The sequence below is a fragment of the Bombina bombina genome, chromosome 2 (assembly GCF_027579735.1).
Source record: "Bombina bombina isolate aBomBom1 chromosome 2, aBomBom1.pri, whole genome shotgun sequence".
Taxonomy (NCBI): Eukaryota; Metazoa; Chordata; class Amphibia; order Anura; family Bombinatoridae; genus Bombina; species Bombina bombina.
This window is the reverse complement of record NC_069500.1, coordinates 620,502,944-620,521,063: the sequence shown is the minus strand read 5'-3', so window position 1 is coordinate 620,521,063 and position 18,120 is coordinate 620,502,944. Positions and strand designations below refer to the sequence as shown.

The 18,120-nt window shown below is 42.8% G+C and overlaps 1 protein-coding gene across 2 annotated transcripts in view; it reads right to left on the bottom strand.

The window, feature by feature from the left end:
• The window catches only part of RIC1 (RIC1 homolog, RAB6A GEF complex partner 1), a 514,431-nt gene that overhangs the window by 343,466 nt on the left and 152,845 nt on the right, over window positions 1-18,120 (bottom strand). For both annotated transcript variants that reach the window (XM_053702556.1, XM_053702557.1), the window contains exon 3: window positions 9,402-9,481. In XM_053702556.1, the coding sequence (XP_053558531.1) occupies window positions 9,402-9,481 (80 nt within the window). The remainder of the gene's footprint in view (window positions 1-9,401; window positions 9,482-18,120) is intronic.

Below are 18,120 nucleotides of genomic sequence, written 5' to 3'. Positions count from 1 at the left end.
GAGAAATTTGTTTAGGATCTTGAGATCTAAGATTGGTCTGAAGGTTCCCTCTTTCTTGGGAACCACAAACAGATTTGAATAGAAGCCTTGCCCCTGTTCCTCCTTTGGAACTGGGTGGATCACTCCCATAACTAGGAGGTCTTGAACACAATGTAAGAATGCCTCTCTCTTTATCTGGTTTGCAGATAATTGTGAGAGGTGAAATCTTCCTTTTGGGGAAGAAGCTTTGAAGTCCAAAAGGTAGCCCTGGGACACAATTTCCAACGTCCAGGGATCCTGGACATCTCTTGCCCAAGCCTGGGCGAAGAGAGAAAGTCTGCCCCCTACTAGATCCGTTACCGGATCGAGGGCTGATCTTTCATGCTGTCTTAGAGGCAGCAGCAGGCTTCTTGGCCTGCTTTCCTTTGTTCCAAGACTGGTTAGGTCTCCAGACCGGCTTGGACTGGGCAAAATTTCCCTCTTGTTTTGTATTAGAGGAAGTTGAAGCTGCACCACTCTTGAAATTTCGAAAGGCACGAAAATTAGGCTATTTGGTCCTTAATTTGCTGGACCTATCCTGAGGAAGGGCGTGACCTTTTCCTCCAGTAATATCAGAAATGATCTCCTTCAGTCCAGGCCCGAATAGGGTCTGCCCCTTGAAGGGAATGTTGAGAAGCTTAGACTTTGAAGTAACGTCAGCTGACCAGGATTTAAGCCATAGCGCCCTACGCGCCTGAATAGCAAAACCTGAGTTCTTAGCCGTTAGTTTGGTTAAATGAACAACGGCATCAGAAACAAATGAATTGGCTAGCTTAAGGGCTTTAAGCTTGTCAAGGATATCATCCAATGGGGTTTCTACCTGTAGAGCCTCTTCCAGAGACTCAAACCAGAAGGCCGCCGCAGCAGCAGTGACGGGGGCAATGCATGCAAGGGGCTGGAGAATAAACCCTTGTTGAATAAAAAATTTCTTAAGGTAACCCTCTAATTTTTTGTCCATTGGATCTAGAAAAGCACAACTGTCCTCGACAGGGATAGTGGTACGCTTAGCTAGGGTAGAAACTGCTCCCTCCACCTTAGGGACCGTCTGCCATAAGTCCCGTGTAGCGGCGTCTATAGGAAACATCTTTTTAAAAACAGGAGGGGGAGAGAACGGTACACCTGGTCTATCCCATTCCTTAGTAATAATTTCAGAAAACCTTTTAGGGATTGGAAAAATATCAGTGTAAGTAGGCACTGCATAGTATTTATCCAATCTAAATAATTTCTCTGGGACTACAATAGTGTCACAGTCATCCAGAGTTGCTAAAACCTCCCTGAGCAATACGCGGAGGTGTTCAAGCTTAAATTTAAATGTAGACATATCAGAATCAGAGTGAAGTATCTTCCCTCAATCAGAAAAATAACCCACAGATTGAAGCTCCCCTGCTTCAGCTTCAGTATAATGTGAAGGTGTATCAGACATAGCTACTAAAGTGTCAGAGAGCTCTGTATTTATTCTATTCCCAGAGCTGTCTCGCTTTCCTTGCAATCCTGGCAGTTTAGATAATATCTCTGTAAGGGTATGATTCATAACTGCCGCCATGTCTTGCAAGGTATACGCAATTGGCGCGCTAGAAGTACTAGGCGTCCCCTGAGCGGGATTTATAGAATCTGACATGTGGGGAGAGTTAGCCGGCATAACTTCCTCCTTGTCAATTTTTTCTGGTGATAAATTTTTTAAAGCCAGAATATGGTCTTTATAATCTATAGTAAAATCAGTGCATTTGGTACACATTCTAAGAGGGGGTTCCACAATGGCTTCTAAACATAATGAACAATGAGTTTCCTCTATGTCAGACATGTTTAAACAGACTAGTAATGAGACCAGCAAGCTTGGAAAACACTTTAATAACTGTGAACAAGCAAAAAATAAAAACGGTACTGTGCCTTTAAGAGAAAAAAACAATCACAGAAACTGCTAAAACAGTGAAAAAAGCAGTAAATCTTACAAAATTTTTACAGTGTGTATAATAGGCTGAAAGAGAATTGCACCCACTTGCAAATGGATGATTAACCCCTTAGTTTCAAAACCGGATCAAAAAAACGATAAACGTTTTTAAACAGTCACAACAAACTGCCACAGCTCTACTGTGGCCCTACCTGCCCATACAACGACTTTAGAAGGCACAAAAACCCTTTAGAGAGGTCCTATATGTTCAGGGGACTCCTTCAGGGAAGCTGGATGTCTCAAGCTGCAAAAACTAATGCGCATTTAGGCGCGAAAATAGGCCCCTCCCAACCTGTACTCACAGTGAGAGGGCCTTAAAAAACTATCCCTAGGCAAAATCTAGACAGCCATGTGGAAAAAACTGGGCCCCAGAATAAAGTTTTATCACCAATATGTAATAAACGTTTATACACTTCAAGCTAACGTTATATCTATTCAGTAATGTGAGTAAATAATAAAAATATTACCCTTTACAGCAAGCATGATACCAGTCGTTATTAAATCACTGTAATCAGGCTTACCTTAAATAAATCCGGTATTGTCAGCATTTTTTAGCATATTCAATTCTCTAGAAAAATGTTAAACTGCACATACCTCAGAGCAGGAGACCCTGCACGCCATTCCCCCAGCTGAAGTTACCCATCTCTTCAGTTATGTGTGAGAACAGCAATGGATCTTAGTTAAGCTAAGATCATCAAAGACCACAGGCAGACTCTTCTTCAACTTTCTGCCTGAGGCTAAAATAGTACAACTCCGGTACCATTTGAAAATAACAAACTTTTGATTGAAGATAAACTACATTAATTCACCACATCTCTCTAGCTACTTCCTTTATTGTCGAGAGCTGCAAGAGAATGACTGGGAGGTGGCAGTTAGTGGAGGAGCTATATAGACAGCTCTGCTGTGGGTGATCCTCTTGCAGCTTCCTGTTGGAAAGGAGAATATCCCACAAGTAATGGATGATCCGTGGACTGGATACACCTTACAAGAGAAAACAAATTATGCTTACCTGATAATTTTATTTTCATCTGACGGGAAGAGTCCACAGCTGCATTCATTACTTTTGGGAAATACAGAACCTGGCCACCAGGAGGAGGCAAAGACACCCCAGCCAAAGGCTTAAATACCTCCCCCACTTCCCTCATCCCCCAGTCATTCTGCTAAGGGAACAAGGAACAGTAGGAGAAATATCAGGGTGAAAAAAGGTGCCAGAAGAACAAAAAATTACAGCCGCCTCATAGATTAAAACACGTGCGGGAGCTGTGGACTCTTCCCGTCAGAAGAAAAGAAAATTATCAGGTAAGCATAATTTATGTTTTTCTTCTTAAACAGGAAGAGTCCACAGCTGCATTCATTACTTTTGGGAAAACAATACCCAAGCAAGAGGACACTGAAAGCAAACAACGGGTGGGTACAAAAGGCGGCCCCTTCGAAAGGCACCACAGCCTGAATTACCCGACACCCTATAAAAATATAGACGTCACAGGTGAAAACCCGAAGCCCAGGTAACTGCACATTAGTTACACCGCAAGCAAAGCCGAACTAGAAACCACTCAGTCCCAGAGTCCATCAAGCCCAAACAGCATCCGAGAAGTCAGCCCCGGTGGACACGACTCCCATGAAGGTGCCCGGCCGCAAGACAAGGACCGCTATCTGCCCCCAAAGGGGAGAACAGATTCCCAGGAAAAATCCAAAGGACCGTTCCACACGGCTCAACAAACATAAAACAACCCATGTCGTCTTACAATAGTAGCGTCCAGGAAGGCGAACTCTCTAGAAAAATAAGGACCTAATAAAAAAATAAAAAAATCTATACACAGGGAAACACGCCCCAAAAAGGACTCAAGGGACACCCTCATATCCCTGACTCAGTACCATACCATAAAGGTACTCCAGAAAAACATGAGTACCGTGCTGCCCCGAATCAGATCGAAACCTGCAGGCTAGGCAAGCAGAGACAGCAGAAATAGGATAACTATCTCATCAGTTAGTAAAGAGCTCTTCCAAGAGAACACCAAACCGTCTGAACAGGAACTCTCAGTGACCAGCTTCAAGGTAGGAAAGCTGACTCAACCATCGCAAAACCCAAACCACCGAAAGGCATTTTAAAGCCTGCTAGCACATATTCAAAGTGCAAAAAGCTGTAGCTGGTTTCAAACTAACCTTCCAAATGCTCACAGCCCTCCGAATACCGGGCTCCATGAGCGTCCCCTCCCAGTACCAGACGCCAGTAGAAAAGAGGAGGACATCAACAGTCTTCCCACCAAAGGGGAGGACCGATTCTGGAAGAAAAGGGTCAACCTACACAGATAACCGATCCCCGAGCTTCCCTCCAGGGCAATGGTCCCAGCCTAAAGCCTAGTTAAAGACCGAAGACAAGAGTCCCAGACCTCTGGAAGAGAAAGGAAGGGTCAACGAGGAACAAAGCACCTGAGTAGACCTCTGAACGCTACTACAAACGGCATGCTACCGTGATGCAGGACAGGCACGGGTGCAAGACCCCCTACACTGCTGTCTTCCCCAAAAAGGAACCTACCCCAGGGAAGAGGGCCCTCAGACCGCCAACCCCTATATATCAGAATCCAACATTTAGCAGGAGTCCCAACAGGGTTCAAACCCTCAGCCTCACGCTTCAGGAACAGTGGAACCAGTCACTACATCGCATCTCCCTTTCCAGGATTCTAAAAACGCAAGAAGGGAAAAGACCCTTACAAGGCAGGAAAAACAAGGACCCACAGGCCGCCATATAAAGCTACTTTAGGCAAGGATATTTATAGGACTTGCATTATGAAGAGTACATAGCCATAGCTGGATTTGAACTCTTGAGCTTCAGCTTTCAAGGAAACATAGTTTACCACTAAGCCATCGTGGGACACAATCAGATACTAAGGTAACTCCGACCAGGAGAACTCAACCCCCGCTCTAGAAGACAAGGGAATGAAAACAACGAAAAACCACCCTACCATAGAGATCTAACTTCCAGAGGAACCCTAAACTGCCTCCTATGATTAGGAGCGCACCATCTAAAGTCCTTAGACTTGGCGATCTAGCAATAGCCTTAAACCCAAGAGTCTGAAATAGCTCCTGAACAGTTTAAGAATTCGGCACACAGTGCACTTGGATAGCAAGAAAATCTCATAGACAAGCGTTAACACATGTTACACACACTGGCAAGGTAGCACCAACACCCGAAGGTGAATGAGAACCCTGGTCCTTTATGGCCATCCTAAAGAGTTAGACTTAAGGCACCTTCCACAAAGCCATAATGGAACATCGAGGATAAATGATCAACTACCTGATCCCAGAAGGGCGACCGTCTGTAACCGACCTCAACTCTTCACTGTTAAGCCCCAAGGCTAGAGTTGCAACGAGGACGCAGAAACATCCGAACGTCGAGACCGTGGTCAGACCAAGGGTATAATATGGAAGAGACAACAGCCAGAGATCCTTGAAAGATCGCTCTTCCAGAAAGAAACCTCTATAACAGGGTAAAAGCTGGAGCCTCGCAGCTCCATACAGAAGGCAGGGAACCCCTGCACACCACCTCCTAGAGTGACACAACTCTGAGCAGAGGAAGGACATGCCCGCGCTTCCAGACCAGATGATCCACCAAAGGCGGGAAGGAAGGAAACTCTGCCACCATAAGAAAATGTTTAATAGGCTAAAGAGTCAGCCTCCGTAAGCACTTAGAGTGAAGCCACAATATAGTTCGCCACTCGGAACACCAGACTACATAGGTCAATCACATCTCCCAACTCCAAAGAAATAGACCTGAAAATCATGACGACGTCTGCAAAAAACAGATCCGTATCCCAGGCGAGTAGCACGAAACAGCCGACCGTAGATTGTTACTTACAACCCTCCAGTCAGAGGGGTTGTATTTAAACAGTAGGCCTCATACTTCGATAGGATCCGAGCCCGGAGTTCATAGCAATAGGCCATTCAGAATCCGACAGGATTAATTATCAGCACCACGAGGGTGACATGAACCCAGGTAACAGCCAAAAAGCGTCTGACCAGTACCTGCCTGGTATAAGGACACTACAGAACTGCCCAAGGTCCAACAAAATTCGACCCAAAGGATCGATAAATGAACTAGAAAACATAATTCTATTATTCAGAAAGTGCGAAGAAGTGCCCACCCGACCACAAAACCGCAAGTATCGGTCCAAGAGGAGAACATTCTCAATCACGAAAATCAAACAGACATGAGCTCAAGAAAAAACAAAATTAAACACATCCATCCGGATCGGAAAAAAATGAAGGCCACCCCCATTGGGGCCAGCAAATCAGAGGCCCCAGTCACCCAAGCTCAGAACTGGAACCGAAACAAATAAAAAATAAAAAACGGAGACGTTAAAGAGATTGGCTTCATCCCCAAACGTTGTATCCAATTTGCCATCCAGCATCTAAGGCCTCGGATCCCTCGGCCCACTCGGACTGGGATCCTCCAACATTGCCAAAACATGTCTTAAAAACGCGAAGACGCGCCAGCCTATAACGGAAGGCAAAATCATCCCTCGCCGGATCAACAAAGGACCCTGGCTCCGAGTTTGGGGCCCATGAAGCCTCAGAGGCCAGCGCTTCCCCAGAAGCGCACAAGTAGGGCGTTAGTTTTTTACCACTTATTGATATTGTAAGTTCGGCTTTTTGTACTTGTGGGTTAGTTCTGGAGCAATAACTTTTTATTTTCAACTCTTAATACCAGCGCAACCCGATGAGAGCAACATTTTTACTTCTAGTGCAGTTAGCTCTCTAGCAAAATTGCTAATTAGCACTCCACTTGTAATCTAGCCCATCATAACTTCTGACAGGTTGTCTTGAAAAAGGCCTTATACAGGCCGAAACGCATCCACACAGCTGATAAGCATATTTTCAATATTACCCACTTTATCTGTACGATCTACACTATTATTTTTAATTTTTATAGGACACTCAGAATCATATAGGAGGATACACAGCACCACTAGGATCCTATTGAAGGACCACTGCCATCTATTTGCTATTATATCATTAGCACCACGCAATAATTTTTTGGAGTGTTATATACACAGATTTTTGGTTTTTGGTTTTTCTCCCCCCTTTTTAATTTTTCCACTGTTTTATATATTTTTTAATAATCTTCATTTTTTAATTTTTAATTTTTTCCAGCTTATTTGTTTCACACAAATGTGTTTTTTGATTGACTGTTTTTTGATTGACTGATTAATCTCACATTTGGACACAAATTCATATCATCCTTTACCTGGACACTATTATAACCTTTATTTGGACACTATCATTGTACTTTTATTTGGACACTACTATTGGACTTTGTCACTATTATCATCCATCACACGTGTAAAGGTTAATCCATTGCATTACCCTTGCTTATGTTTACCTAGCCTCTGAATTTAGACATTATGGATCCATAATTGTAATTGATTACAATTTCCTTGTTTATTAGTTTTTATTATGTTGTTTAGATTGTTTTTATTGCATTCATTGTGAACTTTTATTGTATTAAACTTCAGTTTTAGCCACACCCCATTAGTTCCATTAGGATTCACCACATCCAGTTCAAGGACCTCCTTTACCCTTAGCAACCTCGGCCTTTGTTAGGCGCTTTGCACACTACACTACTATTCCTTTTCTTCATTTGGCCGGCTAGGAAGCCTCTGTACAAAGCTAGAGGTTACATCCGGGGCGCTTGGTCTAACTCTCACCTACCAATAACTTCTGACAGGCCCTGGTTAGCAGAACACGGACAGTATCTTAGAAATATTTCACTTGGGAGATATAAATGAGTCAACGCCATAGAAATGGCCATGCGGAACTGTGCCGTTACCTCTGGAGGAAACAAGCCACTCTCCGGAGAAGGAGTAAAGGCCATAGGGACACCTGCTTGCATAGCCGAGAAAGGGTCTGGGGGACGTGCCTCACGGGACATGGAAACCTCAGAGGCAGACGGCTCAATGCACTCTAAGCTCCCTAGTTCGGGAGAAGAGAGTACTCTAGAACGGCAATCGGAACATAAATGATGGGCATTGATTACCCGGGCCATTTCATATTCATCACAAGACGCATTCTCCGTATGAGACATTTGTGTCTAACATATCAGAATCCTCCATAATTTTAGGATTACAAAAATGACAAAAACTAACTGGTACCCTCTTAACACCCCCAATGGCTGGGCACTCACCACCACCTGTGAACCAGACAACTCACGAGCCTTAGACTCTGTCGCACACAATCAGCATAAACAATGTAACCACACAAGGTGCATCGTGCCAGTCACCAAAAAGGGCGTGCAATCTCGAGAGATTGCGTCACTGAAATAAGGTTGTTATGTTCCGAAAGGCCGAGAGCCTAGGTATTGCTACACATTAGCAGATAGAACCACATAAACATGATTAAAGTCCCCCCTGTTAAATAACCCCCTTCAGGAGATATTAACCCATGATTCCTTATTAAGATAAAAGGAGTCCCACTGGGACCCTACCTTCTTTCGTTCACATATCGAAATAAAATGAAATGATCTTACCGGAATCTACGCTGTGGAACAGGAACACAGCCCTTCAAGTGTGACAGATAGTAGCCTCGCTTCTGATATGAACTTGAGTGAATAAAGGTAGGCAGTGAAACTCGTCAACGCTGATTACCAAGGAGCTGTTATGAGTCAGGTTGGGTTTGCAGGAAAACTCTCCCTGCATCTCCGATACTCTTACTTTCATCCATGCTCTCACTGAGAGGCTGATAGGATTACTTAAAACTCCAGTCCCATTGTGAAGAGTACTACCCTCCATAAGAGACTCTCTCGAACTTCTGACACTTCTCTGCCAACCTCCTGTGAGGAGAGGCAAAGAATGACTGGGGGATGAGGGAAGTTGGGGAGGTATTTAAGCCTTTGGCTGGGGTGTCTTTGCCTCCTCCTGGTGGCCAGGTTCTGTATTTCCCAAAAGTAAAGAAAGCAGCTGTGGACTCTTCCCGTTTAAGAAGAAAATTAACAATACAAGCAAAGCCGGCAACTGTGTACCTTATCTGTAGAGTACAAGCTTAATGGCCGGTTCTGCACAACCACGTCTAATCAAATATAATAAATCAAGGAAGATTGAAGTACTCCCATAGGTTTTGGACCTCATAAATATGTGATGATTGATTAAGGGAGTGCTGCTACCTTCTGTGGTTTATAATGCAAAATAATGAAAGTATTTTGTCGTTTCACTATACAAAACGTAAAATGTGCCTCTAGCAGCTCCATAACTTGCCTTATTATATGAATACTGTATGCTCATTAATTTGTAAACTGCGACTATAAAATATATGGATCATATAAATATCTAACACAAAACAGATCTGGCCAGTTTATAACTATAATTGTATTGGCTCAATGCATGTTGATAACCACGACTGCACATAGTGATATAGTTTCACAGAGGGGCAAATATTAACTTACTTAGGATACACTGGTTCATACAAATACTTGTCATCTCCAGCTGGAATAATGTCGAAAAATAAGATATATCCATTGGCAGTCTGAAAAAGAACAAATACAAGTAGATAAGCAATACCGTAATACCTCCCCTATAATGACATGTATGAACAGTGGGGGGGGGGGGGGGGGGGGTAATCTGTAACTAGCTTTGCAATAACATTTGTTTAGTGCAGGTTGCGTGTCATAAAAGATAGTGCTTATTTTTTAAAAAGACACAACACAGAGTAAAAGCAAGACAATAAATGTAATTGGTGTCTGCAAATGACCTTCATGTCTACATTTAATTAAACTGATTTCAATCCTATTCATAACAAAACAGAGGGACAATATTTTTTTTAAAAGCTTTATAAAATAATGGTGCACAATGATCAAGCCTGATGGTGTAGTTCTATCCATGCCCCAAGGTCTCATATTGCATATTGTCAAGCATTTTGTTTTTTGCATGCTGTTAAAGGCTTTTGCCAAGGCTGGGGTAGCCTATCAGCTGCTCATCTCTGATACCGCCAATAAGTAACTGTATTGCCTGTTCCACAGTAATTGCAGTGCATGCTCTTCAAGCAAGCGTATACCACTTTTACTATGGAGGGTTGTTATGGCACTTAGTTTTTAAATTAAAAAAAAAAAAAAAATTTAAAAAAAAAAAAGGGATATTAGAAGGGACATGATAGCCAAATGTTAAAGCACTTGAAAGTGATATAGCCTAGCTGTAAAACGCTGACTAGAAAATAATCGCCTGAACATCTCTATGTAAAAAAGGAATATATTGTACCTCAAAATTTCCTAAGTATTCACACCCCACTGTAAAGAGACTTTAAGCAGCCAATTAAGATGCTAGTAGCAGGACAAGCTAGGGAATGTGCATCTGTCATGTACAGGCACAGTCATGTTATTTTCCTATTAAGTTTAAGGAAGTTTACTATGAAAGTGAAAGCTCATGAGATCACAGCCAAGCAAAGATGACCTCAGCACTGCTGAAGGGCTATTTTTTTCCAACTTGCAGCTGGACAGAAGCTGAAGTATAACTGTTCTCAGAGCACTTACTCTGGTGAGCTAAAGTAATTTTGAGGTAAAATGTTCCCTTTTTACATAGACGTTCAGGTGATATTTTCATGTTAGCTTTTTAGAATTATGCTGCATCACTTTCAAGTGATTTAGTGTATAAGTATATTCAAATGTAGGCCATATAACTCATTTATTCTGTGCCCTTTCCATGTAATTTACTCTAAAAATTTAGGATTTTATACCTCTTAGAACTTGAACTGCACCCTGCTGACACCTCAAGGCTAACTCTGCTACATACAGATGTGGCCGAAAGTATTGGTATCCTTCCACATTTTTAGGAAACACACAACTTTCTTTCAACTAAGTAAAAATTTAGTATTTGGTATCCACTATTCATTATTTTGAATGTAAAAGAACAGAAACTTCACTTTTTATTTATGATTTCACATATTACTTTAGACAGTAAAACAAATAAGAATGGCATGGACAAAAATATGGGTATTCTTAACCTAATATTTCGTAGCACAGCCTTTGAAGACAATAACTGCAATAAAGTGCTTTTGTAGTTCTAAATAAGATTTCTACACTTTTTGAGTGGGATTGTGGCCCACTCTTCTTGAGCAAACTCCTCTAGTTTTCTTAGGTTTTATGGTTGCCGTTTCCAAACGGCGAATTTCAGCAATTTCCACAGGTGTTAGACGGGATTCAGATCTGGACCCATAGGATATTTTCCAAAGTTTCTTTCTAATCCATTGTTGGGTGCTTTTTGAGATATGTTTTGGGTCATTATCCTGCTGGAGGACCCATGACCTCTGACTGAGACATAGCTTTCTGAGACTGAGCAGTTAAGTTTCACTCCAAAATGCCTTGATAAGATTTTGATTTCATCATGCCCTGCACAGATTCTAGGCCCCCAGTGCCAAAGGCAGCAAAGCAACCCCAAAATATCAGTGAGCCTCCTCCATGTTTCATGCTAAGGAGGGTTATTTTCCTTGAAGGCTTAATTTTTCCTTTTGTAAATATGGAGTTGTTGTGATTTGCCAAAAAGTTCTACTTTTGTTTCGTCTGTTCAAAGGAAATTCTCCCAGGAGGAATGTGGCTTGTGAACGTGCACTTTGACTACAGTCAAGCTGTTTTGTGTTTCCCTCTTAAAATTGCAGGGTAGCAATACTTTAAAATACAGGGGTGCCAATACTCTCAGCCACATCTGTATCTGTCCCTAAATGGATTTAGCAGAAAAGCACTTCAAAGCAATGCACTTTATTCTACCATTGTGATTGTAGGTAGCCTGGCTGTTTAAAGACAAATGCCTAGATTGGCTCCTCCAAGTAAGGCAAATGGTGTATGGAGTTTGGCGATTGAAACTCAATTTCAATAAAAAGGATGTTAATTTGTTATTAAAACGTTTACACTTGGCTAATATATCATTCTATAGCAACACAACAGAAATGTAATTACAAGGTGTTTACTGTCACTTTTAATGTAATTTGTGAGAGCATTTCATGAGGGATCAATCACAATCCTTTAGAAAATCTTATCACATTATTTAGCTACAAAAAATCCCATAGACTTAAAAGCAGACTTTTGAAGAACTAAATATTAGATAAACTTTTCAAAAAGGATTGTGATCAACACCTAAATGTTTAGTTGCCTCAATGTGGTTAAAAGCATAGCTAATTAAAGTCCTGCTCAAGTGGAAGCAGATCAGTCAGTGATTGGTTGCTAAAAACATATGCCCCTCCTAAAGTTCTCTCATATTGCAGTCTCTAAGCCAGTTGGGGGCATGAAATGCAAATAATCGTCAATCACTTGCAGAGATGACACTGGCTCAGCCGCATGACTATCAGGGTGATAGATTATTCGTTCCATTACCACCTACATCTAATTTACATAAATGTTCATTAGTTGTAACCAATTGGTTGGAAAATGTCAAGTATGATATGCCATCTAAATTTATATAATCCCACCAAACCCCTAGCCACCCACCAAGATCCCTGGATAGAAGATTCTTCCTTAACAGCTTACACGCCCTTCTTATTTTTGAAAATCTGCATCTGTCAGTTCAGAAGATTTAACTACCCGCTGACAATTTATTTTTTGTTAGTAGTCCTGAAGATGATTCTTGAGGAGGCAAGTCATCATCTATAAATAAAATATTGGTAGATACATAAAGTAGCTATTCTGACAAGCTGAAAATGTCTTCCTTTGACCTTGTTGCGATTCCTATCTCTTCTGTTTGGTTGCTCTATTGTTACTGTGTTCTGTGATGGGCTCTGTCATTATATAATCATGTGGAGTAGTTGATACCTGGATTGGCTACCCGACAGAGGTGGTATTTTGTTCTCAGCCTGGAAAAGGTTAATGTGAATTGCCTTTTTCTGTGTGTGAAATCTGCTCTCAGAAAGCTGTAAGCTAAGACCCCGCCTCCTTCCTTCCCCCTCCCCCTTCCTTCCCCCTCCTTAGCCCATCACAGGTCTGAGGTTAAGTGTTCTTTGTGTAACTGGTAACTGTGTGTAGGAATGCAAAAAGCTCTTCCCCTACTGGGAGCTAAGACTTGCTTGCATTGGCTGTACTCGTAAATTATAACCAGGGCGTTGTCTTTGACAAGACAAAGAAAGTTTAGTTTTAAGGTTGTAACAGAAAGACTTGAGGGTAGAACTGCCCTGGGGACCAAAGCCATTAACATCATGGTCAGCAGCACATATCTTAAGGAATTTGATAATAAGTAAGATATTGTGCTTCTATTATTTTTATGTCCCCTATTCTTTTTAAAGAATTGTAACTTTGCAATTGTATGTTATTTTGAATGTCTTTATAATTTCGCACTGTGTAACCTGTATTGATATTTTTGTTATGTGTGCCATTAACCCCTTCATGTCCACACCACTCTATTGTGACGCTGAGAAGGTTTGATTTGTCACAAACTGGCTGGCAGCGGTGGGGATATTTAGAGTTTTTTAGTGCTATTTGTATAGTACTAAAAGAAATTACATGTTTTTGTGTAAATTCCCAAAGACAGAACTCAGTGCCTAATTACAGAGACATACAGTGCAAAGAAGCAGTTCTTTTTCCCTCTCTCTCTTGTTGTTTGTTGCTACGCTCAGTATGGAAGACTATAGGAGAATGCCTGGTCTCTGGAGTTTCTTTGGAAAAAAAGAGGAATTACAATTCTTGGCAAAGGGAAAGAACAGCTGATACGGAAATTGCTGGAGGCAGAGGGCCCCACAACAGAGTTTGAAACAGTCACAGAAAGGGTTACTGTGGAAGCTGTAACTAAAGACCTGGTACCCAACACTGTTGACCCTCCTGTAGCCCAAGGACTGTTACCTGGTGCTGTTAACCCTGTAAGTGTCATGGAGTCTGAGCTACAGACAACACTCAGATACTTGGGGGATGTTGAACCCAAACTAAGAATGGAACTGATCCTCAAGTATCAAGAGGGGAAGAGAAGAAAATAAGAGAGAGAGGCTGCAGAGAGAGAGAGAGAGAGAGAGAGAGAGAGAGAGAGAGAGAGAGAGAGAGAGGAGAGAGAGAGAGAGAGAGAGAGAGAGAGAGAGAGAGAGAGAGAGAGAGAGACTGCAGAGAGAGAGAGAGAGAGGCTGCTGAGAGAAAAAGAGAGAGAGGCTGCTGAGAGAAAAAGAGAGAGAGAAGCTGCTGAGAGAAAAAGAGAGAGAGAAGCTGCTGAGAGGAAAAGAGAGCACAAAACAGCTATAAGGGATACCCAGTGGAGACATGCCCAAGAGGTTTTTAGGTTTACCATAACCGAGGCACCTCTCCTGTACACAGATTTTTTGCAATATATTTGCCATGCCAGACAGTGAGCCCGTTGGCCAGAAGAGTGCTCTTGGGAATGGAACCTGATTCATCAGCAGGGGATACAGACAGCACTAACAACGAAGCCCCAGTAGCCAAGTGTTCCACTGTGCAAGCTGTATCACCTCCCTGGAGGGAGGAAATGTGCCAGCAACTGACAACCGATTCTACAGAAGTACCTTCCCCTGGAACATCTCCCATCAAGGGGACAGAAGTTGCATTGGGCAAGGGGGATACCCGCCCATGCATTTGGTGCCACGAGTTTGGGCACCTGAGTTTTGCCTGCCCCACCAAGGAGAAACCTCAACATGAAGTCTGGGGTGGGAATACAGCAGGGAAACCTGCAGCAGCTTTGTTTGTGGGTGGGTCGGCAGGTAATCTGCAGAGTGTCACAGAGGGAGACTGTGTGACCATGAGACTTCAGGACACTGGGGCTGGATATCGCTTGGTGCGCCCTAAAGTGGCAGAGGATATTATCCCAGGAGAGACTGTGGATAATGAAGAAGTTTGCGGTGAGTGTCCTGCGACATGTGTACCCCTGGATTGGGGTGTGGGAAAAGGTTTGCAGGAGGTGGGGATTTCTGCAGATATCCCTGTTTTGCTGGGGGATGATGTGGGCCGGATGCCTGGTCAGTACGCCCCAGAAGACAACACCTGCAACCTGGAAGGGCCAGTAGAGGGCCCTGCACCCACTGAGGAACTGTGTGGAACTTTGGGGGACCATGAGGGGAGGCTGGGGATGGACACATCGCTAGCTGCACCAGGGCTGGGGGTATCCCACCATAGGATTAAGGATGATTCCTTTGAACATGATTGCTGGGAAGGGGGGTGAGGGATAATGCAGCTCTGCCTTTGTGTACACCAGTAATGTATTGTTCTAATAAAAAGGGATGTATTGAAAATGTTTGTGACACTGTTGCTTCTATTGAACCTGGGCGCTGGGAGGGAGAGCCTAGGGTTAATGAAGATTTACCTGAACCTGTACCAGTACTGTATTGTGCCAGTGAACAGGGTTATACTGCCATTGATTGTGACAATGTTGCTTCTACTGAACCTGGTTACTGTGAGGGAGAGACTAAGGTTAATGCTGATTTACCTGTACCAGTAATGTATTGTGCCACTGGAAAGGGTTATACTGCCATTAATTGTGACAATGAGATACCTGATGCAGTGTGTGGGAATGTGAGAGGGCAGCAGAGCTGGGCTGAGGGGCAGACCGAGTGTGTGTACCCTTCTGTGCTAGAACCAGCATTGCATGCCCAAGAGGAAGGTATGGAGTGGGCAATGCCAGAACTTAGTGAAGGAACTGCTATACCCCAGGAAAAGGTACGATGTGTGGAGTGGGGTAAAGTGGCCAGTATGATATGTCAGGTGCCTGAGTGTGGTGTGCCACATGAGTGGAGTGAGCAGGGGGCAGGAGAAGAGGCTTATTCTCCGTTTTCCCCTGAGGTAAAATGCCCCCCTTAGTGAGGGACGTCAGCTATACAGCTGCAAAGGAGAACAGGTGACAGGTATGTGTCAGTCTGTCCTTGAAACCATTTTGCATATACAAAGAGTGAATAGCATGGCTGATGTAGGGACCAGAGTACCCCCTGCCCTGTTACAGAGAGTAAGACAAGATGGGACCCTAGGTGTGTCTGTGGACCTCCCCTACAGGGATGGCAGATGTGAAGAAGAGGGGTAGGGAGATGTAGCTGCAGTGACTAATGAACCTGCTACTCCTACAGAGCATACTGGGGTAGGTGTGAACAGTGGAGTATCTGGCCTAAGCAAAGCAAGAATTTCTCTTAGTCCCCTAGTGAGTTACCCTGAGGGGGTGCTCGATCCCATTATGAGTGAGAGCGAGTGTGTGATATCCTGCAAATAAATGTCCTCCATGAGGGAAATTGTGTCAGCTGATGCTAACTGTTACAGTGGGCAAATGAATGCAGAAAGGGCAGATCTGGTCTTATGAACGAGGAAAGATTAGAATTTAGGTTGACCTAGGGGATCAGGGTGGGCTGACCCCCTATTTCCACCATTTTAAAAGGGGAGGTGGCATGATACAATCATGTGGAGTAGTTGATACCTGGATTGGCTAACCGGCAGAGGTGGTATTGTGTTCTCAGCCTGGAAAAGGTTAATGTGAATTGCCTTTTTCTGTGTGTGTAATCTGCTTTCAGAAAGCTGTAAGCTGAGACCCCCCCCCTCCTTCCTTCCCCCTCCCCCCCCCCCTTCCTTCCCCCTCCTTAACCCATCACAGGTCTGAGGTGAAGTGTTCTTTGTGTAACTGGTAACTGTGTGTAGGAATGCAAAAAGCTCCTCCCCTACTGGGAGCTAAGACTTGCTTGCATTGGCTGTACTCGTAAATTATAACCAGGGCGTTGTCTTTGACAAGACAAAGAAAGTTTAGTTTTAAGGTTGTAACAGAAAGACTTGAGGGTAGAACTGCCCTGGGGACCAAAGCCATTAACATCATGGTCAGCAGCTCTCCACATATCTAAAGGAATTTGATAATAAGTAAGATATTGTGTTTCTATTATTTTTACGTCCCCTATTCTTTTTAAAGAATTGTAACTTTGCAATTGTATGTTATTTTGAATGTCTTTATAATTTCGCACTGTGTAAATTGTATTGATATTTTTGTTATTAAACACATAGAAAATCTCATTCTGTCTTTTGGGCTCTAATATCCAAATTCACACTCCTGTTGAGACAAGGTTAAAGGCATGTTACCTAATTGTTAAATTGTGTGAGTTTTTGGGGGTTCCCAAAACGCCCCTTTAATTTAGAAGTTTTAGTGGTGGCAGCAGAAATTGTTAATTAGAGCAGTGTGGACAGGATTTGGGGGCTAATGTGGTATCCCTTTTAAGGTCATTTTGTAGAGTCGCAAGGTTAAGGGAACCAGAGCTGTGTGCCATTAACCCCTTCATGTCCACACCCCTCTATTGTGACGTTGAGAAGGTTTGATTCGTCACAGGCTCTAAACAGTGCTTTATTTATTCCCATGTTTTATTGACTAATGTCCCATATTTTTGTTGTTTAATTAAAATGTGATAGAGAGTAAAATAAAAAACGCATACTATTTATATTACTGTCATTAAAAAGGTTTATTGCCAATTTGGTAGCTAAATAAAATGTTTCTTTATGAGCCTAACCTTCCACACCCATGAACATTGGCTGTATTCAATAATGATAACGAATACACAGTATTGATACACTATATGGCCAAAAGAATGTGGACACCCCTACTAAGTACTGAGTTTAAGTGTTTCAGCCACACCTTAGGTGTATAAAATCCAACACAGCTATGAAATATACATAGATAAACATAGGCAGTATAATGTTTTAAACACGACACGGTCATAGGATGCCACCTTTCCCACAAATCAGTCTGTGAAATGTTTGCTTCACTAGAGCTACCCCAGTCAACTGTAAGTACAATTATTGCGAAGCGTCTAGGAGCAGAGTGTGGCTGCCAAGTGCTGAAGCACATAGCTCGTAAAATTTGCTTATTATCTGTTGTATCTCTCACTACAGAGTTCCGAACTGCCTCTAGAAGCAACATAAGCACAAAAACTGTGCATTGTGAGCATAACAAAATGGGTTTCCAAGGCTAAGTAGCTGTACACAAGTCTCATCAACATGCACAATGCTAATCATCCTCTGGAGTGGTGTAAAGCACACCGCCACTGGACTCTGGAGAAGTGGAAACATGTTCTTTAGAGTGATTAATCATGGGTCACTATTTGGCCGTCTGCTGGAAGAATCTGGATGTGGAGGAAGCCAGCAGAATGCTACATACCGGAATGCATAGTGCTTCTGTTCTTCAGGGTTTGGGCTAGGTCCATTAGTTCCAGTGAAGGGTCATTTTAATGAGATAAGA